This window comes from Leguminivora glycinivorella, chromosome 5 (genome assembly GCF_023078275.1).
Source record: "Leguminivora glycinivorella isolate SPB_JAAS2020 chromosome 5, LegGlyc_1.1, whole genome shotgun sequence".
Classification (NCBI taxonomy): domain Eukaryota; kingdom Metazoa; phylum Arthropoda; class Insecta; order Lepidoptera; family Tortricidae; genus Leguminivora; species Leguminivora glycinivorella.
This window is the reverse complement of record NC_062975.1, coordinates 17,951,933-17,974,955: the sequence shown is the minus strand read 5'-3', so window position 1 is coordinate 17,974,955 and position 23,023 is coordinate 17,951,933. Positions and strand designations below refer to the sequence as shown.

The following is a 23,023-nucleotide window of genomic DNA, read 5'->3' as shown; positions in this document are numbered from 1 at the left end:
CCTATAGTGTTACGTGTTACATTCTTATGTATTAAGAAATAAATTAATTTAAGATTAAAATTGTGAGTATGCTTCCGTTTTCTTTATACAAAGTTTATTTTAATGTTTTTATTTCATTACCCAATAGGTAAAAATGTATATGAGGATAAAAGGCATGCCTACCTGCTTAGCTGACATGTAAAAATTATGTAATCCAAACCACACCTTAGTATTTCTATGTGATAGCATAGAAAGGTATTTAACTTCCAGATTTTCCTCGGGTTGTATAAAGCATGTACCTTACAAGTTACTTATTTCACTATTATAAATGTTAAAGTTTTTATCTTTAACTTATACTTTTTTAGTAATTACTTACTTATTTTGTTACCTACTCAAGCAAATCAATTAGGTATACATAGTTAGTAGGGATATGTCTTCTATCCAGTTAAGTATACGTATAAAAAAATCTAGATGTAAAATTGATATCAAATATAAAATAAAATTGAAACATCTTCCGAGTTAAGACATATGACAGACAGACAGACGTTTGTTTAATATAGGATATAGTTTCAAATATTGCGCAGATAGACACGTATCTTTTGATCAAAAAACCTTGATAGCTCAAGATATTAGTCACAGTAATCTTAAAGCCCCACTCACACGTGGACGCTCGTCCGGCGCCCATTCTGGTAGACATTCACTCGTCTGCGCCAGCCCTAATTCGTTTCCTTATAAGGCTGTGTCGGCGCGGCCCATAAACTCTGTATAAGGACTAGGTTATACGATTCACTACTTTGGTTACGTAGTAAATTCTGTTTGACTCTATATGTGCCGTTATCTTTTTTAAGGGACTTTATTGTCGGTGGTGTTTACGTCCCGCGGCGTCGTATTTGTATAAGATCATCGCTCATAACGCCGTAAGCGCCATCGACAATAAGGTCCCTTTACCCAGATAACGTCACAAATTGGGTATTATTCCTAGTTAACGTCACAATTATAAAGATTTTCCGTATTGGTGAGACAGAAGGACTATAATACGCTAACAAAACGAAAGCTATTGTGACGTTGGTTAGGTAACCTGACGTAATTCTATCTCAGACTTATAATGTAATAATGCAGGCCCCTAATATTTGAACATATTTTGCGATGGTTTTGGCACATCATTGCTTATTAGAAAGTACCTACATATTAGAACATCTAAGAACTCTATGGCAAGAAAATCCTAGCAGTAATCGCAAAGCGAATAGATCATATTTCGTACTATCTACCCGTGCACGATTTAATACATATATTCTCAACTAATCACGTCTACACTTAAGAAAATCACTTTATGACTACATGATATGTGAATAAGCACATGAAAAATTACGCAAACGTGTGCAGACAGATAGATGCCTACCGCCGCTTTATTTTATAACATTCAGATTTCTTCTTACTATTAAAACATTGCACATTTAAATTGTAATGGGCCTCGTATTATATCAATACGATTTATGCAATCACACAACATAAATAATTACTGTCCATACCTAAGTACCACCTACATTTTGAACTACATATTTGTTACGTAAACAAGAATAAGGTAAACAATCAAATGCGTTTGTAAATCTCCCTTATCAGTTCGTGCATTATTGGTAGATTAGCAAATCGGAAACCCTTAAGAAAATCGTGACATTAAGAATTTGGCAATAGTTAGTACTACCGCGTTCTGTGTGTAGTGTAAAATTACCTTTACCCTGAGCAAAATGGTGACCAAATCTAGGCGCTGCCATGAATCATAGGACCTTGACGTCATCGGGTGACTTCAAACATCAATTAAAAATGCCGTCAATTAACGTGCTGTGCCAAATGGATTTGCATATAATCATTGTAGTCCGCATTCCGAGCTAGGTGATTAATAAAATATTTTGATGACTTCTTCACGGTCCCTAAATATTAAGACAAGACAAAAACTTGATACCTACTCCATGTTAGTTCAAGCACAGATGTTCTAGTATACAAATACTTTTACTCAAAGTATCAAACATCATGCAGATAACTGTAAATAGTTTAAGATAATTTAATTAGAGTCACAAGTAAGAGCGAAATGCTCCATATCTAGGTAAGATCATTTAAAAGATAGCATTCTAAATTCTAATGTCAGTGCACTACAGAATTGGCTTTATAGCTCGCGAAATTTCTTTATTTCATTATACTTCATAGACTGAAGCATTTATATTGCAAAATTACGATATAAGTACTCAATGATTATGATACGTACGATACGGTACGATATAAGGATTCAACTATGTATTTTGTATAGTTTTAGGATGTAGGTATTATCATATGTAAATACGAATACGTACGAGTATCCTGTCTCTAACAAAGTTCCTTGTTAGCCGTACACTTTACTCACTGGGAGCCTATTGCAACCGTAATATAATTTGAATACATAGATGTCAATTATTTTCTGCAGGTCTAATACTTATACTTAGATTCATTAATATTAGATAATCTATATGTTCACATGATCCAGGCATGTGGTAAGGTAAAAGACATTTTAAATTCAGATATATTTATTAAGCAACAATCTCAACAGGGGCAGGCAGGTGAGCGCCCTCCACGCGAGTGCCATCTAAACCGGCGCTGTACTTAGTGACGTAGGTCTTTCCATCATCACCGATGAAGGAGGTCTCACCCTCGGTGATGAGTACGTAGGCCTTGCCGTCGGGGGTGGGGACAAGGCGGCCTCGCTCGGAGACAACGGTGCCTTCGGCGGTGACGTAGCGGAGAGCGTACTGGCCGAATTCGTCGTGGATCTCTTCGTGTTGGAGCGCGGGGAGTGCCCGGCGGGCTGCGGTCTCGGCTGGGTTGCCGGGCGCGGCCGCGGCGGCGGCGATCAGGCAGACAGCTACTACAAACTGAAGAAAAATTCTTGGTTATTGAAGTGAAATAGAAAGCATAGATTTACCTAACAGGCCACAAAAATCTCAGCTTAATCTGCTTGCAAAAATCTTGTAATCTGCTCAGATTAACGTCCGTCTATTAGGACCTATAGTTATGATAGAATTAGATAACAAAAGGACTATCTACGGGTAGTTTCCTTGTCTTAACTTTAAGGGGTGTTTAGCACAACAAAATGTAGCTATACGAGTACATAGAAGTCAAAACCAATAAGTGCGCCCTTAGCATCATCGTATGATCTGAATATGATGAATCCTTGAAGAAAGCGCAGTAATATTAATGATTAAAGTACACACAAATTAATTGCATCCCTACTCGTATTTTATTTAAAGATAACTTACCAGTTTCATTTTGATGGATTTATTGGTTTGAAGGAAGGTAAATTCTTCAAATGGAGACCACTGCCGTGACTGATATCAAACTAAGCTGATCATTTCTATTTATATCATCACAATATCAACTATAATCCTAAATTACGACACAAATAGTTAATAATACAATTAACATAATGAGAAATTAACTTTCTCGTTGTAACAGGAATACCTAGTTTTCAATTTGCTTAGCAACTTAATAACTCTCATTAGGTACCAAGTCATAATCATCTTGCCTTGTTCCGGCTTTTGTCGCAACTCATGGCAGCTTAGTCGCTCAACAACTAAGGCGAAGGTATGAGTATATTATACTAGATTTTACCAAAGCGATTGCCGTCCAGCCTTCCGATTCAGTGAGAAAAACCCTAAAAATAAGTTGACTGAAATGATATGATAAATAGGGCTGGAGCCGGAACGGAGCTTCGAACACTACGTTAAATATTTATTTATTTATTTAAACTTTATTGCACAGTAAAAAAAATGTACAAAAGGCGAACTTAATACCAAAAGGCATTCTCTACCAGCTAACCTTTGGGCCAAACAGAGATCAATAAGAGCTAATAGGTGCAAGAAATATAACAAGACGAGAAATTGAATATCTACTTAATAAACCTAAATGGTTACATACATATCACATCATACAAACGTTTACAAAAATAAAACTACATAATACGAGTATACCTACTTACAAATGGAGACCGGATGTGGAGTGGAGTGGATGCGGAAATGGAGAATGGATGACCTAGTCATAAAGATTTTACCCTGTTTACGCACGACGATTTCCTCCAACTGGAAAAAATATAACCTAAACACAAAATCAAAATTTTGAAAAAACCCCCGCCCGCGACATAGTAGACCGATTTCCATGAAACATGGCTAAGAACACTTCCGACTAACTCAGCTTTCAGACAAAAAAAATTAAATCTAAATTAAGTTCATCCGTTCGGGAGCTACGATGCCACAGACAGACAGACAGACAGACAGACACACAGACAGACACGTCAAACTTATAACACCCCGTCGTTTTTGCGTCGGGGGTTAAAAATGGTAGGTAGGTACTTTGAAAAACTCTGTATTTTTTGGGGTTTGAACCTGCTACCTTCGGGTTGAAAAACGCATGTTCTTATAGTATGAATTTTCTGAGATGAACATTTCGCTTTTGCCGTAATCTGTTAAACAAAGGCCTTTGTTTCTATTATTGACGGCGGCTAGCTCCCGTTTCCACAGCACGTGCTAAAGTCTCAGTGCAGTTAAAAAGCAACTATCATGATAGCAATAAGGTTCAAATTTATTAAACAGTTTGCAGTATACAGGTAACTTTTTTTTGAAGATGACAAAACGTGTTATCTCCGAAAGGGCTTTTTATGGATTTGAACCTTATTACTATCATGATAGTTGCTTTTTAACTACACTGAGACTATAAGCACGTGCCGTTTAAACGGGAGCTAGCCGCCGTAAACAATAGACACAAAGGCCTTTGTTTAACAGATTACGGCTAAAGCGAAAAGTTCATCTCAGAAAATTCATACTATACCACTAAGCTCTTATTAAGTACCGCTGTCTTAATACTTAGTTCCGTTCCGTGAACCTTTGGACCCTGCATGACATTAAATTTAGGGGCCTACGCATTGCATACATTAAATTTAGACGCAGGAAAATTACAGGTTTGTTCCAACTATCGGATATTATAGGAAGAGAGTAGGCGTCTGCGCAAGGGCAAAGTGTTAACCAAAATTCATCCGGTGATTTATACAGGGTGTAAACCTAATACGGGCGAACCTCTTAACGGTGGTGAGTATAGGACATAAAAAATGGAATTAGATAACTTTTACTTAAAATTGTTTTTTTTTATCCATACAAAATAATTCGGCCGGCAACGTAATGCAAACACACTCGCGTTAACCGCTCGTTGACAGTTGTCATTGATTGTTATCGCAACCACGTTTACAGTACATTGCTGCTGGGAAATTTTTCAAAAATTCATTATGGGGTGAAAATTAAAAGTAACTCAAAAACACCTCTTAATTAATGATAACAATATTGAATTATATGCCTGGGTGCGTAGCCGAATAACCTATGGACGCCTGCAACTCAAACAGTGTCACATGCGCGTTGCCACCCCATTAGAAACTTGTACATTCCCTTTTGCTGTGTTAAGTACACAGCAAAAAGGAGTGTACAAGTTCTAAGGAGGGTTCGGGTTGCCGACGACTCAAAGGACAATAAACGGAACAAGTTAGTTCCGTAAGTCCTCCCGTCATCAGCACACCGCACCCCCGTTGAGCTCTGGCAGCCTTACTCACCGACAGGAACACAACACTATGAGTAGAGTAGAGTAGTTTTGAACAATTAATCGACTTCGCAACAAGGGTAGAAAGCGACTCTGCCACATTATTAGACCACGCGTATTGTAATTTTTCCTTGCAGCGGGTGGCGCGTGTGAGCGGCGTTGCGACGCACCTGAGCGATCACAACGCGCAGTGCGTGCGCTTGGTGCGAGCCGCCGCGACCGCAGCGCAGCCGACGTGCACCGAGCGGAGGTCCATCACTAACGCGAATAAACTTCAGTTTTCCAATGCGCTCGAATCAGTGGACTGGGCTGCGGTGGTGGAGCGCTCGAGACACGATTGCCACACGCTCGCGCAATCACTGCTGGACGTATTGGTTGACAAATTTAACATATGTTTTCCTATACGTAAACAACCACACGTTGTAAAGGGTAACTCGTGGATCGATAGCGACGTTAGAAATGTCAAAAACCTATTGTTCGATATCCTTAGCGTAAAAGAACTCTTTCCCGAAAACGCGGACCTGGTCGACATGGCGGATAAATATGCGGCGAAGTACAACTCCCTGCTGAAAGATAAGAGAACTACCTACTATTCCGAAACAATCCGAAATCACCCTAACAAAGTGAAATGTATGTGGAATATAATATCCACCGAACTTGGCCGACGAAACTGCGAAAGGGTAGATTACACAGAGATACTGCAAAACACCCACGGAGTAGTATTTAGTAGCAAACAGGAAGCGGTAGATGCTCTCAATACAGAGTTTATCACGGCCGCCAGCAGGTGCGGGGCGCCGCCAGCGGACGTGGCCCGTGCCAACGCTGCGCTGTGTGCCGCCGCCGTGCCCACGGACGCCTCTCTGAGACTAACGCCGTTCTCGCCAGATGAACTAATATTAATAATGAACAAACATATCGCCCCAAAGAATAGCACCGACCTATATGGCTTATCACCAAGTTTACTCCGATCGGCAATGCAACCGATTGCACCCGTGATGGCTCACTTGTTCAACACCTGCATCAAAGAAGGTGTATACCCCTCACCTCTAAAAAAAGTGAAAATATCACCCCTCTTTAAAGGCAAAGGCAAAAAGACCGACACGAAATCATACCGACCGATATCCCTCGTTCCGGTTGTGAGTAAGTTACTAGAGGTGGGCTTGAATAAACGGCTCCTGTCCTTTATCAGCCAGCTTAACATAATGTCGGACAGGCAATATGCTTACCGAGCCGGGCGTGCGACCACGGACCTGGTGCGCGAAGTGGTATGGCGCGTGCTAAGCGCGCGTGAAGCAGGACTGCACGTCGCGCTGGTATGTTGCGACCTCTCGCGCGCATTCGACACCGCCGACCACCTCCTTATAGCCGACAAATTGAATTTCTATGGCATACGTGGTCCAGTCCTGTCTCTACTAACATCTTTTATGGCGCACCGGTCGCAGACGGTTGTTGGAGATAACGGAAGGGTAAAGTCGATCGAAATGACGAATACGATGGGAGTACCTCAAGGTTCGTGTTTGTCAAATACCCTCTTCAGCCTGGTACTCAACGATCTGCCGAGTGCCATACACGAAGCGGAAATATACATGTATGCTGACGACGTAGCCGCCGTAGTTACTGCGCCAACAGCTCACGAGCTCGAGCAGAGATTAAATTCAGTGGTCCTACAACTAGAGAGGTGGTTCAAAGTAAATGGATTGGTGCTAAACAAGGAAAAAACGATGTTTCTCGTATTCCAACTGAATGGTAAGGCAGCGCCACCACTCCAGGTCACTGCTGGCCAGCAACATGTGCTGCAGATGGCCCCTACAACAAAGCTTTTAGGCTTTAATATCGATAGTGGCCTAAAGTGGGATCACCACATTGAAGAGCTCTGCTCCAAATTGGGACGGGCATGTTTCGCGCTCCGTCGTCTGGCAAGCACAGCATCTCGAGATGTGGTGTTGTCGTGCTACTATGCGACTGTCCACAGTCTCCTCACCTATGGCGTGGAACTGTGGGCACGAGCCGCCGATGCTGGGCGAGCTTTCAGAATGCAGAAGAGGGCGGTTCGCGCCATTGCCGGTGTGCCCGACGACGTGTCGTGCAGAGAGTTATTTAAGGAATTTAATATTATGCCCCTCCCCTGCGAGTTCATCTACCAGGTAGCTCTCTTCACACACAACCACTTGGGTACTTTCAGTCGACGTGGCGTGAACCCAGCCCATGAGCTGCGAAGCAACAAACTCGCCCACCTACTCGTCACCCCCGCACACAATCTGCGCAAATCCGAACGGTCGGTGTATATTGTCGGCCCGTCAGTATACAACAAACTGCCAGACGAAGTAAAAAAAGATGCGGCTTCCGCGGCGACCTTTAAATCTAAATTAAGGAAGTGGCTTCTCAGCCATGTTTTTTATTCGATAGACGAGTTGCTAGAGCTCCCTGACATATAATATTAAGTAATTAAGATATATTTATAGTTTTGTAATTAATTGTCATTCAATGTGTACAATGCTCATGACATGTAACCTGGTGTTATTAATAAACTATCTGTATCTGTATCTGTATCTGTAGGGTCTAGTGCTATTTGGCTGTGGTCTTCTGTAAGGCGGAGGTACTACCCCAGTTGGGCTCTGCTCTAGATTCGAGCGAGACGATATCCGCTGTGCTGTGCCCTACCACACAAAGCGGAATATCATTCGCTATGCCCTACCTCCTATCAAAATGGCACAAACGCTCACGAAACGCTCACGAAACGAAGCGCTAGTAGATGTCTATCCCTGTCGCTCTTGCGTATTGGCGCGACAGAGCCGGACCACGTTTTCGTGCCATTCGGCTCGTTAGCCGAATGGCGTCGAAAGCGAATGCTCTGTTACGCAAGCGCGGCTAGCGTTTCGTGGCCATTGGCCACCCTGGTTTCATTTATCGCCCTTATTAGTGCGTTTTCACATTATCCGATCCGATATCGGATGTCGGACCGATATCCCATACGTTACAGGTGCCATCTTGGATTTTTTCCATTGAAATACTTCCGACATCCGATATCGGATCGGATAATGTGAAAACGGCCTTAGGTTTACGCGCTGTATTACACGAAAGTTGTTTCTACTGTCGCTACTACTTGAAACTTGTATTATAAACTAGCTTTTTCCCGCGGCTTCACAATAATCTATTTTTCGTTTTTTACAAACTTTGAACCCCCATTTCACCCACTTAGGAGGTGAATTTTGAAAAATCCTTTCTTAGTGCTCCTCTACACCTTTCAAGGAACCTACGTGCCAAATTTGGAATCTCTAGGACCAGCGGTTTCGGCTGTGCGTTGATATCAGTCAGTCAGTCAGTCAGTCAGTTTCTTCTTTTATATATTTAGACTTAAATAAACAACTCCTTAAATATTTTAAATAATTATATTAGTAGGTATATTAGTTACGATACAAGGTCGAAAAAGTGGAAATTCGAAACGTCTTTCTATTTTGCTTTAGGTCTTGTTTAAAACGGAACAATTCGACCTTTAACATACGTCAACTATTAGCTCAGATACGATATCGTATAAATTAATGTCAATGTCCAAAGTGACGATTTTCTTTGACCAAACGTCATCCACTGCGACGTTTGACGTTTTTAATAATGCTTGTAAAAGCCCTGCAAAAATATCTAGCTTAACCTAGCTTTAGTTCATATCTACTAGAATATTTTAGTAAGAAACCTGGTATTGTTTTGTGTCAAGATTATCACATTGATTAACCTAAATAGACAGATAGACTTTAGATTAAAACTAATCGATTATTTCAGTTCATCCATATGCAAATCACTAATTATTCGATATGCTGTTGTTTACCCCTGTACTGGGTGGCCTTAAATGTAATTCAGACATTAGCTATGCCCTTGTCAATGACATAACCAAAGAAGTGAGATAAAAGTAAGGATAGGGCAATTCATATAGACGTGACTGAGCATTCTCGTTTGTAGCGCCTTGTTCGCATAGCCTACATGCTTCGCTTGCGTCGTGATATTGGCCACCGAGCTGACGATCGAAACCGAAACGCAGTCTGACTCTGTCACGCCACTCCAGGAGAGCTGAATGATTGAAGCCTAGTCGATTGTGACGTTCGCTTAGTGCACTGTCATCGCTGTTCTGGCTCTGGTACCATTTTTGGCATCCGTATGCCTCGTCCTTACAAACTAATATATAAGTCAATGAACAAAACCAAGTGCTCGATTTTAAGACCTTGTCACACAGCTCACAGGCGGCACGATCTCGATGCGTCACATAATTGAACGTGTGTGTTATACCAATTATCTGACATTCTTTGAAGATGATTAAATGTAACATAATGTATACTCTATGCCGCATTACATTACCTTAAACATGTGTTACAATTAATAAACGTATATATCTAGGTAAGTATTATTATATTATGAAATCATATTAGTTAGGAGCTATACTCGTTAGCTTTATTATTGCTAGTTATGTTTATGTGTTATATACCTGTACTCGTACATTGCTTTTTTGTGTGCTTTTAGTAGTATATATTCAAATACCGAAAAAAAATACCTAAAAATTATGATTTAGTTCGGCTATTTGTTCACATATCGCGTGCCTATAAAACGTCAAATTAACGTTTTAGAGCACTTAAGTAATTATAGCCATACGATCGTACCATCACGATCGTTATTTTTTGTAGTGAGTAGGAGTTAAATATATTATTAAAATATCTGGCATTTCATTAATTTTAAAAAAAATTATAATTATGTCCTATTTAATGAATTGTGCAAACGACCCATTTTGATCGGAAAATTCAAAAATATTATTATCGCACCTAATCTCACTTTTTAATTTCAACGATTATTCTTCATGATTAGAGTTCGCACAAGAGTTCGTTGTTTTGTACCTACACCAAATCTCTTTATTTTATTAGATTTTTTGCCTTCCCATGCAAGCTTTTTTTACAATGTTCAATGTTCGATGGATATCCATTACCCCGTCCCGATAAATACAGAAAAAACATGTTCTCTTATTTGCATCACCGAGGTAAATCGTAATTTCCGCGTAGGGCCTTAACTACCAGCCCACGTCTCATGCGCCTGCGCCTGTAGGTTGTCAACTTGTCAGTGATGAGCATTGTTATTCCACGAGACCGTAAGGCCACAATAGGTATTCAACGGCTGTAATCAATTTCCATGGGCATTTCCTTAAAAATAGTCTTTGTCTACAAAGACATGTCACATGTGTATTACAAAGGACGTTATTGTCATCAATTATCTTTTAGTGTTCAGTAGTTTGACAGATCATGTAGGTATTTATTTAAATGAAGTACGGAGTTAAGCTAAGCTAAACTGTTCACTGTTCAAAACATGACTTTAGTATGTACCACTCATACATACTAAAGTCATGTTGTCAAAACATGACTTTAGTATGTACCACAGAGGAAATGATCTTATCGGGTTTTCAGACGATTTCATATAATATATGAAATCGTCTGAAAACCCGATAAGATCATTTCCTCTGTGGTACATACTAAAGTCATGTTTTGAACAGTGAACAGTTTAGCTTAGCTTAACTCCGTACTTCAATTGGTTTCTACTAAGTAGATATTATCTACTTAGTAGAAACCAATTACAAGTAGGATACTAACCCCCTTATTCACAAACGTACACTAAAGTTATCAAGCCGATAAAGTTCGTTTGTCCCTTTCTATCACATCTGTACGTCGGAAAGGGACAAACGAACTTTATCGGCTTGATAACTTTAGTGTACGTTTATGAGTAAGGGGGTAACGCTTTCCATGAGTAGGTAATATGTATTTACTATGTACCTACATCCTTAACATTCCGTGGGACTTCTAAGTTATCTAGAAAGCTTCCAATCGTTTCAATCGTTCTACATGCGACAGACCATCTAATGTAGATATCCTACACATGCACAAACTACTAAAAGATACTACATATTAGCATGACACTCTTAGTCCGTTTTCACATTATCCGATCCGATATCGGATGTCGGAAGGATTTCAATGGAAAAAATCCAAGATGGCGCCTGTAATGTATGGGATATCGGTCCGACATCCGATATCGGATCGGATAATGTTGCCTTACAAGGTTCGTAGAACGTTTTGACATAGTCACTTGCCATCAAAAATGCATTTGGCACTTTGTGCATGACGTATGATTCGTTATGGAATGAAATATGGGGCTTTAGCGACAACCCAATCTAATCCCAATTTAGATGAAATATTCAGTACTTAGGCATGCAAAGTATGTTATAGATTACTAGTTTAGTTTGGAAATATTATGGTCATAAGGGTACAAATATTTATCTATGGAGATTTTAAGTTTGTCGCGCAGTGAGTTAAAAAATACACGTACCTTAAGTACCTACCTACTTATGATAATATGTAGTACCAACAGAACCAAACTAAACTTTGGAGGGCTTGCGAAACTACTGGGGGACATAATATATATCGATTGATATGGTGTAATTTTAATCGACAGTCTTTAACATGTCTCAAAACACCTGCTAGGTAGCTGTGCCGATTCTGTGAGACATTTCGTGGTTTAAACTCTAAAAATCTAGGTGATTGAAAGTTGTTCTTGAACGGCCACATGTTTAATGTATGTAATACTGCAGCTTATGATGCAAAGTTATTATTTTGGGGACACAAATCTTAATGCTTCTCAGTTACGAAAGCTTCAATTACGTTTCCAACTAATTAGGTTTTTGATTATTTCTATCTATCGAAGGTTAATCATACACCGTTAATCATTAATACCAAACAAATGTGCCATTATGTTATCTTAATTTTCCGGCGACTCTTGGCCTAAAACTACCTACAATTGATATTGCAATATTATTTTGATAGTTAGTTATATTTTCAAAACTACTATCAACGTAACTATTTTGTGTGCACATTGATCGAGATTTAGTTAATGACAGTTACAAATTGAATAAGACCAGTGCAGTTTATGCAACAAAGGTTCCCGTTGCAGCAGTATTGCACAGCCAAGGTTGCCTAGTGTGGGAACGCAGTCTTGAGTTCAAGACGACTCGATTCGTGCGAGTCTGCATTTATTGAGTACTTTTCGAGACTAGTTGTAAGTCGCGTCTTTTAATGAGTTTTTACGGAGTGGTGTTATGTATTCGAATTTGTATTGTCATAAAAACGATTGAACTCATACAAGCCAATTTAAAACGGACGTATAAATATTAAATAGGTACTAACATCAGCCATATCTAACTATATTTGAAATTCATTTCGTATCTTGTGTCAGTTGTGTCTGACTTGTGTGTAGTTTCCTGCAGGCATGGCGTGCATGTACAGGCAGACGACTGCCTGGAAGACTCATATCAATCATTATGAAATAGTAGTTCAGGGTACGTAGCCGAATGGCACAAACGCTCACGAAACGCTCATGAAACGAAACGTTCGTAGATATGTATGTCTATCGCTCTTGCGTATTGGCGCGACAGAGCCAGACTACCTTTCGCGGCATTTCGTTTTCGTTTCTCGTCGCAGAAATGCCATTCGGCTACGGCACCAGAGGACTCGAGTTTTGCCAACCCTATTTATGGCTTTGGTTGCCGCTCGATTAGCGTGTTAGATCTACGCGGGCAGGGCGTGGGAGCCTTAGACAACCGTTGGCGCCAAGGACTGCAGTCCATCAATAAAATTACACGTACCTACTAATCACTTCTTTGTCCTGTTGCTATACAAATTTCTTATTATTTACCTTCAAATCAAGAGTGAACAGGCATCTTCTGGGCGAGCTCACTCCATCGTAGGCCCTGTCTCCGCCTTTGGCTAGTGTGTGGCCTGCCATTTATAATTAAAATAAAATAAAAATATTTTTTAAGAAGCTAATCAGTATAAATTAGGTACTTACATAATTTCATTTTCTAATCTAATTGTGTAATTAAATTGAAACGGAATATGATTAATATTTCATTGAAATATAAAAGCTATGATGGGAGGTGAAACTTCAAAAAATCGTTATCGTTTATTTTCGTATTCACAAATTATTCTACGCCTTATATTAAACCCTGTGTTAGGTACTTACGTATTTTTCAGTCTTTGCATACTGTATCTTTTAAAGGCAGTAGAGATGTTCAGTTCTCTCAAAATCCATTGAAGAAATAAAAACAAACGTTTATAAAATAAAACTACTTAATGAACTCAATGTATCAAGCACTTTGCAATACTTTAGCGACTTGCGATCATAAACATTATGCAAACTTTACATATTCATGTAACCAGTAGGTACTACCGCTCCTGATACGTGACCAATCATGTATTAACTCTGTCCCTTTAAGTTCTTTAAAACAATAAGAATCCGAAGGCTTCAAGAAGACTTAAGAAGACAAACATCATGTCAGTACTTACCACACTAAACTAACTATTGACAGACTTGCAGTAAGGTATAAAATGTATCAGTTACTCTTTCGGTCGAATTTTCCGTAAAATCGGATGGATTGTGAGGAACAATGGCTAAATTAGAGACGGAATCAGTAATCTTCTAAACAATAGATGTTAACCGAACCCCGAAGGCCGGTGAAGCAACGCATATGTTACTTGGAAAACAGATGTGTAAGAAAATGGGGTATGTGTTGTCGAGGGGATTGTATCCAATTAGGTAAAGTTAGTAGGTCCTAGGTTTGTCAAAAGCAAATATCGAATCGAACTATGCGCCTAACCTAGGTAGGTATTAAGATATTGGTCGGTACACCTACTATTCTCCGATAGCTTAACCAACAGTATCCCGTTTCTTATAAAGTAGTAATCGTGAACTGGCGATATTTTAAATGGAACAGTAATCGAGAAAAGCAATACGTATGGTGTGTAGGGTATATTGTATCACGTATACACTAGGCACTGTTGATTTAATTTTTTTTATATTTTTAGTATTTACTTACATTAGCCCACGTAAACAAACTACGAAAAAAATATGCATCGTTAGCTAAATAGGTTAATTTAAATAGGTCATACCTTTCATCACATTCGCTGTTATGAATGACTATAGTGTCCTAGTTTGAACAATTCTAACGACACCAAGATCATATCGCAGTGATAGATATCTTATAAACATTGTTCGAATTGCACCGTTTATAGATTCGTTAAAAGTTTTAAATAATCTTTCGTACCCCTTTCTTCGTATATAGCAAACTACTGACCGCATAATTCATGTTTTACTCCCGTTTTTTTCAGATATGCGCATGCGGCGCGCTGGCCGCACTCGACGGCTACAGTCCTCAGCAGGACCCAGACCAGTTCCACATACAGACCGACGAAGATGACGAGCGCTACTTCCTTTACCAGACCCACAACGGGCAGTATAGGAAGGAACGCAGGCTGAAAGATGGATCAGTTGTCGGTGAGTACAGACTATAGGTAGCGGGTCGTAGACCAGTTAGTAGACTACAATAGAGGCCAATGAGCATGACTAGCGCTCCTGCCTTTATTAGACCCAGTATAGGAACTTAGGAAGGAGCGCAGGCTGAAGGATGGATCAATTGTCGGTGAGTACAGACTATAGGTAGCGGGTCGTAGACCAGTTAGTAGACTACAATAGAGGCCAATGAGCATGACTAGCGCTCCTGCCTTTATTAGACCCAGTATAGGAAGGAGCGCAAGCTGAAGGATGGATCAGTTGTCGGTGAGTACAGACTATAGGTAGCGGGTCGAAGACCAGTTAGTAGACTACAATAGAGGAAACAGAGCATGACTAGCGCTCCTTCCTTTATTAGACCCAGTATAGGAAGGAGCGCAGGCTGAAGGATGGATCAGTTGTCGGTGAGTACAGACTATAGGTAGCGGGTCGAAGACCAGTTAGTAGACTACAATAGAGGAAACAGAGCATGACTAGCGCTCCTTCCTTTATTAGACCCAGTATAGGAAGGAGCGCAGGCTGAAGGATGGATCAGTTGTCGGTGAGTACAGACTATAGGTAGCGGGTCGAAGACCAGTTAGTAGACTACAATAGAGGAAACAGAGCATGACTAGCGCTCCTTCCTTTATTAGACCCAGTATAGGAAGGAGCGCAGGCTGAAGGATGGATCAGTTGTCGGTGAGTACAGACTATAGGTAGCGGGTCGTAGACCAGTTAGTAGACTACAATAGAGGCCAATGAGCATGACTAGCGCTCCTTCCTTTATTAGACCCAGTATAGGAACTTAGGAAGGAGCGCAGGCTGAAGGATGGATCAATTGTCGGTGAGTACAGACTATAGGTAGCGGGTCGTAGACCAGTTAGTAGACTACAATAGAGGCCAATGAGCATGACTAGCGCTCCTGCCTTTATTAGACCCAGTATAGGAAGGAGCGCAAGCTGAAGGATGGATCAGTTGTCGGTGAGTACAGACTATAGGTAGCGGGTCGTAGACCAGTTAGTAGACTACAATAGAGGCCAATGAGCATGACTAGCGCTTCTTCCTTTATTAGACCCAGTATAGGAAGGAGCGCAGGCTGAAGGATGGATCAGTTGTCGGTGAGTACAGACTATAGGTAGCGGGTCGTAGACCAGTTAGTAGACTACAATAGAGGCCAATGAGCATGACTAGCGCTCCTTCCTTTATTAGACCCAGTATAGGAAGGAGCGCAGGCTGAAGGATGGATCAGTTGTCGGTGAGTACAAAGTGAACAATCAAACAGACTGACTGAACTCTACTGGACGCACAACACTGTCTAACTCAAGGAGAACAGGGTGAAGGATGTATCAGCTGTTGGTAAATACCGACTACAGTAGGACCCAGACCCACGTACAGACTAACTAGGTCGTCTTAGAGGCCCACGAGGATGACGAACGCTACTCCCTTTATCAGACAGGCTGAAAGATGGATCAGTTGACAGTGAGTACAGGCTTAAGAATCCTAATTTAACCAGTTCAACATATATCTCGACTACTATTAAAGGTAATAGTAGACGTACAACGGCAACTCGAGAAGTGCTGGGTGAAGGTTGTATCAGTTTTCGGTGAGTTCAGTCGGAAAGATCCTAACTAATTTTAGTATTCCCACAAGTTGTGCCTTTTTTGCGTGAAATCGAGGTAGCACTACTCTAGCCACAAATAGCATAACCTAATTAAAACATAACCTGTGTGGGAAAACATCACCTAGCAGTGTCTTCAGGCTGCTAAATATCTCCTTTAAGTATGTTCTGCGACCTTTTCTTCCATTTCCGCTCTGCAATACTGTCTGTTTTACGCAAATTACCTACGTAGGTTTTTGTTTAGTGTTTTTTCCCTATAATAATTAATCCTTGATCATACCTACATAGTGTAAAGAAATTCGTCAAACTGTTAACCATACGTCATGTGTTACATATGTTTCATCCATATTCATCCCAAGAACAGCTGTTCCAAAACAATCACTAAAGGCGCAATTAAAACTGATTAAGGTCTTGCTACTTGACTTCCTATTGAATGTATAATGTATCACACATGATTAAACTAAAAAAGAGACAAAAAGATATTATAGTGTGTGGGTGCCCACATGGTTTGATCTTGTTTTGAGACATTTACTTAACCACGCCCACAGCACAATTATTTTTTATTTACTTGCTACTTATTTGGATCACATGTTTATTTTTATGTTGTTTTTGTACAGGTACGACTGGATGGGTCGGTGCAGACGGCTACCTACGGTTGCAAGACTACATCGCTGACAATGAAGGCTACAGAATATACAAATCGAAGACTGTTTTTGTGGGGCAGAACCGGCCAATCGGGGTATTATGTTTTAAAATTCTATTATCACCCTATATTCGACACTCTTTATCATTAGGGTTCCGTAGTTTTCATTTACATATAGGTATACTAAACTATAGTGCACGTCAAATGGCAATGCCGTGACCAGATTCTTATCTGCGTCTCTCATATCTTACTGTAATTGTCAAACAATCAAGTGTCAGAAACCAAAATGAAGAAAAAACTGTCAGATTTTTGTTAACGATATATTTTGTTTCAGGAGTCACTGAAAATAGCAAAAACAGCGCCAACGGACTCTGGTTTCGGGGTCACGCCCGCACCAGCCCACCGACAGGTGCCAGTGAATCGAGGCACCCCTCGCTTCACCACCACCACCCAATCCCCAGTGCCATCTTCATCTTTTGTCCCACCCTTCCCTTCAGAGGTGTCTATCACAGCGCGCCTACCGACCTCAACACCTCGCGTCCACGTGACGCCAAACTCTATCGATACCTCAACCCCGCATTATGACTTCAGACCAACCATCCCACCGATAACCGCGAGCGAAGCCTCACCTTCTCCAAACTCTTACGACACTAACAGCATAGACGATGGCTACTACGCCAGCGACAGCACACCATACAGAAGAGTTGACATCTATAACCCAAATTCTTATAGACATGCGGATGCCTGGCTCCAAAGGCAGAGAGCCGGAGCTCAAATCGGCGATGGATACACTCCTCAATTCCCTGGCTACGACGGCGTAGCCTTTAGGAGAAATGGGTTCCGGTATTATCTACCGAAACAGTACCATGAGGAGGAGACCGACAGCTCTGCCGAACGGACGGGCAGCTTCGGTTATGTGGACCCGTTCGGTATCCGCAGAGTGATATACTACAACACCTCACCGGGACAAGGGTTCCAAATACGAAAGAACAATAGATACGTCGGCCATGACGCCACGCCTTACGACCCGAGGCCGTTGAAATGATTTAGAGTGCTTAAAAAACTTTGTAAGTGAAATATAGTTACCTAAATAAATTATTAACTTTGAATCAGTATTGTTCACTTGTGACTAATAAATGGAGACAAAACGATTATCGAACGACGCGAACACTTAGCCATTAATTTAATTGGTAAGTATAAAGTAAGTAATTAAAAATGTAAAAAAAATGATGCTCATAAATTAAGTTATTTAATGTATAACTTATGTTTTTTAAATGAGTGTAATGAAATGAATTAAATATTGTATGAATATTTGACGAATTATATAAAAACAGGTTAACAGTTATGAAACTTCACGCTTAATAATACTTAATTGTGTAAATAATTATTAATTACTGATAATACTATATGTACATACATATATTTCTATATTTAGATCAAGTAAGTGCCATCACAAATTTCGTACATATTTATTTTATGTCATATCAGATAGAAGTTAGATAGTTACTTAGACAAATCAATGCAGCGAAAAGTACCTATGTATACTAACTTAATAACTTTTTTTTCACGATATTAAAATGTAAATTGTATAAAAGCAGAAAAAAACCGTGAACTCCAAAATACAAGAATTCTATAAGGACATTGCTAGCCTTAGGCCATACCCACGCCTCAGTGAAGGTCAGTGAACTCATGTGTGGTGATTTAGTCTATATAAGGACGAGTGTAGGTAGTCAATGTAGTCAGACTAAAAAAGTAATCCAGATAAAAACGCGTAATCAGATTGCATGTTTATAAGTTACCTCGTACATTTTGTTAAAATACCTATATAAGTCTGTATATTTATCTGTAAATCTAAATTTTATCCGTCCTAAAAACTGTTTGAAATAGCAAAGTTGAACTTTGACTCACTTCCATATTAATATTACCATTATTTCAAAATGAAGGCATTGTAACACAAAAACATCACAATCTTGAAATAATCTATACTTATATGTAGGTAATTTTAACCTATACTTAATAAAAATAATCTAATTTTAATATTGGTTGTAGATGCTTCGCAGTGACTTAGTTGTAACTTGGTGCTTTGTCTTATGTCGCGGCCAATAATTCTTCATTATAACATACGCGCAAATTGATAGTCCTATTCGACTCAAAAAATTGACAAAAGCTGAGATATGGAAATCGCTACGTTTCCAACGAACATTTCTAATGATGTAAAAAACGAATCCTGCAAGGCGGTACGCAAGACTAAATGGCGATATATTAAATTATGAAATTTTTTACAACGCAAAAGTAACACATATCGACTATTGTTTATATTTTGAGTCAAATAGGACCTCTACAGTGAAAATGTCTAAAATGGCGACTTGTTGCCGCGACAACCACGGGAATTAATTTATACTGACTAGTGTTCGTGTGATAAAACTTAAAAACGCACAGTCAAATCTTTTTTGACATAATAAATTAGTAATATCTACATTATGATATTGATATTAGTATATTTGTGCTCTCGAATGTGTTATTTTTATTTATTCTAACAAATTAAATAGCAATTTTTTTGTCACTAATTGTTTTGTTATAATGAAAAGTATTACAAAATTATAATTACGAGGTATTTGTTTTATTTCATCTGTCTTCCTCCCCCATCGAAAAAGAAAATGAAATTATGCAAGAAAATCTACTTATATGATTCGATGGCCGAAAGTTCACATACATAATATATATTATATGGTGGATATAGGTACTTGGTATCGTTAGGAAGCTAATTCCAATACTTAAGGTCTAGTTTACCTTTCGAGTTGGAAGGTCAGATGGCAGTCGCTTTCGTAAAAACTAGTGCCTACGCCAAATCTTGGGATTAGTTATCAAAGCGGACCCCAGGCTCCCATGAGCCCAGGCAAATGCCGGGATAACGCAAGGAGGATGATGATTATGTGGGGTGACAATTCCTACAATAGTATAGTGTCTATTATCGAAGTGATATGACGATAGCCCATTTATAATTAAAAATAAAAAATAAAAAAAATAGGCACAAGATGAACTCTGTGAAACATATCGACGGAAGCTGATTATGTCATCATTTGGTAATAAATGAAGTTCATTATAAGCCTTTTATCGCCCACTGCTGGGCCTCTTCCCGCATGCCTCTTGTCTGGGTACGTAGCCAAATGCCCAAACGCTTAAGATAAATTTAATATCGTAATCGTAACTGGCTATATTTATAGCTCTTCCGTATTGGCGCGACAGAGCCACACTGCGTTTCGATCGGAGTCTAGCTTCAAAGATTGTCATTTCGGCTAGGCCCGTTGGTCGTTAACTAATCTCATGCAGATCCCATCCGATTGTGTTATGTAATAAAGAAGGAGTTGAGGCATATTTTAGTATTTTGGATCAAAAATGTGAAATCTATGGGGCTAAAAATATAATCTATTGGGGCAAAGCAGCTGACATACAGACTATCTTTGTATTACAAAAGAGAGCCATTCGTTCTATTTACAACTTAGGAACACGTGAATCAGTAAGAGAACTCTTCAAAGAAATTAATATCTTAACTGTAGCTTCCCAATACATTTATGATAGTATAATTTATGTTGTTAAGAATTTAGACTGTTTCACTAAGAATTCTGATATCCATAATTATAACACTAGAAACAAAAATAAGCTTGCCATAAAGAAGTTTCGTGTCCGTAAAGTACAGAAGTCATTTGTTGGGCAATGCATTCATTTTTATAATAAGTTACCTGACACTGCTTTGAGATTACCCCTCCCAGCTCTTAAGAACTACTTAAAAAAATCATTGATGTTAAAGGCTTATTACAGAGTCGAGGACTATTTGACAGACAAACATGCATGGCCCGAACCAGAAACTACAAAAAACGAATAGCAATTAAAATAATTGTATTATGTATAGAGGACACAGTTCAGATAAGAAAGCACATCAAATATTTTATATTTTATGTTGTGTAGGTAAATTACATATTTAATGATATTGAGATTCATATTATCTTTTTCTTCTATGACAATTTGATATGTTTTCTCTGAAGAAGAACGACGTATTATTAAGCAATAATATAATTTATTGAAATTGATTTCCATAGAGTACCTAGTCTGTTCATATTCTTTGATGAATACTTTTGCATGTTAAATTGTATGTTGTTATTTAATGCATGTTAATTATAAGATGTAATGTTTTGAAAAGAAGTTGCCCGCCGAGTTTCTTGCCGGTCCCATAGTGGATACCCCCCTCCCAACTGAGGGGGGACTGAAATCTTCTCGAGGCTGAGGCGTAGGGTTAGAGCCGGCGTAGCTTTATTTGACGTTCATATGCGCATTGTAATATGCCTACTTGAAAAATAAATATTTCATTTTCATTTTCATTTTTTTCATTTATGCTGTACTTGCTCTCATTAGCGGGTTTCTCAATTCGTCTACAGAGGTAATTAAAAAGAAATAACATAATTATCATTAGCATACGAAACAGCGAAACTTGAAATCTATTCAAGTTTTATTTTTGCCGCAATAAACCATTTATAAACAATATCCAATAGTGACTAGGAACAGTTGATGCAGAATCACAAAAGGTAAGGTAGTGTCGTGGACTAAATGTAATAATTCGTATTTATTTTTTTGATATTTCTGTATTCTTTTGTAAAGTCGCCGTCAATAGAACTTGTGAACAATGTAAACAAACCTTGTAGTCAAAATGTCTTTAACTTCCATTCTAACTCATCTGATACTGGCTAAATCCATGTGTTATTTAATCAATTCATATCACATTATGATCCTCAACCTTTAAAATAATAAAATTGTGCTAAAATATTGATATTTTATATAATGGTTTGTTTACATTGTTGACAATTTCTATTGACAGCGATTTTAACAAGCAACTTATATTTACTTCCAGATAGTCTGCAAAATGCTGCGTCTTACAATTTGCCTGTTAGTAGCCAGAACGGTATTCGCTGCAAGTGCGTTCCCGATGGGCAACACAGGTTACCATCCCGTCGGACCTGACACAAACCTAGTGTTCAACTTCCAGCAAATACGACGAGACCAGCCCGCGCAAGTCGAGATGAGAGAAGAAAACATCCACAAGTACATGAACCGACCCAGAACCACCCCTCCTACTCCTATCGATAACGGAGACATGAGCTCAATGCATCCAGAGAACCCTATTCCGTACACCGCGGAGCAATGGAATGCTGTGCTGACAGCCCCTAAATACGAAGGTCCAGTCGCGAATTGGAAGAACGTGCCTGCTCCTCCTTCCTTCCCTCATTGGGACAACTTGGCAGTCAACAACCCAAACAATTACGAGCAATACAGACAGTCGATAGTGGTTCCGGAGGAGCCGGCTCAATGGCAGCAACCTGAGATTCGCAGCCGTGCCATGCCAAGCTATTCTACGACATTTGAGCCTGTAACTTTTGCGCCTGTGACGTTTGCGCCGGTGACATTTGCTCCAAGGGAACCTGTGACGTTTGCTCCAAGGGCACATGCACGACACAGCTCTAGAGGAAACCATAGATTCAATTGGAACGATGTGTCGACCACTCAAGCCCCAACCACGATGCCTGTCAACGCTCCCACGGCAGCACCCAGTCGCATGCCGCCCCCACCTGTACCTACCTTGTCCCCGTGGTACGACGGCTTCTAGGCCAGCAATCATGTACATTAGAAACAAATGAATAAATTACTGATTCAATTGAGACTCAATTTCTTTTCGTGTTAATACCTCATTTGTCCAAAATTACGTAGAAAAACTTGAAAACATTCGACATAACCAGATGAATTCAAAAATCCAGATGTTTCTTCAAAATTTCACGTTACTATCTAGA

General features: G+C 39.5%; 2 protein-coding genes across 4 annotated transcripts in view; both read left to right on the top strand.

Moving 5' to 3' along the window:
* Window positions 1-19,796, top strand: part of LOC125226156 — a 74,421-nt gene extending 54,625 nt beyond the window's left edge. For all 3 annotated transcript variants that reach the window (XM_048130056.1, XM_048130057.1, XM_048130058.1), the window contains 3 exons: window positions 14,766-14,931; window positions 17,161-17,282; window positions 17,521-19,796. In XM_048130056.1, the coding sequence (XP_047986013.1) occupies window positions 14,766-14,931; window positions 17,161-17,282; window positions 17,521-18,231 (999 nt within the window). In that variant the 3' untranslated portion in view covers window positions 18,232-19,796. The remainder of the gene's footprint in view (window positions 1-14,765; window positions 14,932-17,160; window positions 17,283-17,520) is intronic.
* Window positions 19,797-20,185: 389 nt separating this feature from the next.
* On the top strand, window positions 20,186-22,842 carry LOC125226554. The gene is made up of 2 exons (XM_048130548.1): window positions 20,186-20,341; window positions 22,090-22,842. Exons 1-2 carry the CDS (start codon window positions 20,327-20,329, stop codon window positions 22,840-22,842), a joined length of 768 nt encoding a protein of 255 aa, XP_047986505.1. The 5' UTR covers window positions 20,186-20,326.
* The last annotated feature ends 181 nt before the right edge of the window (window positions 22,843-23,023 follow it).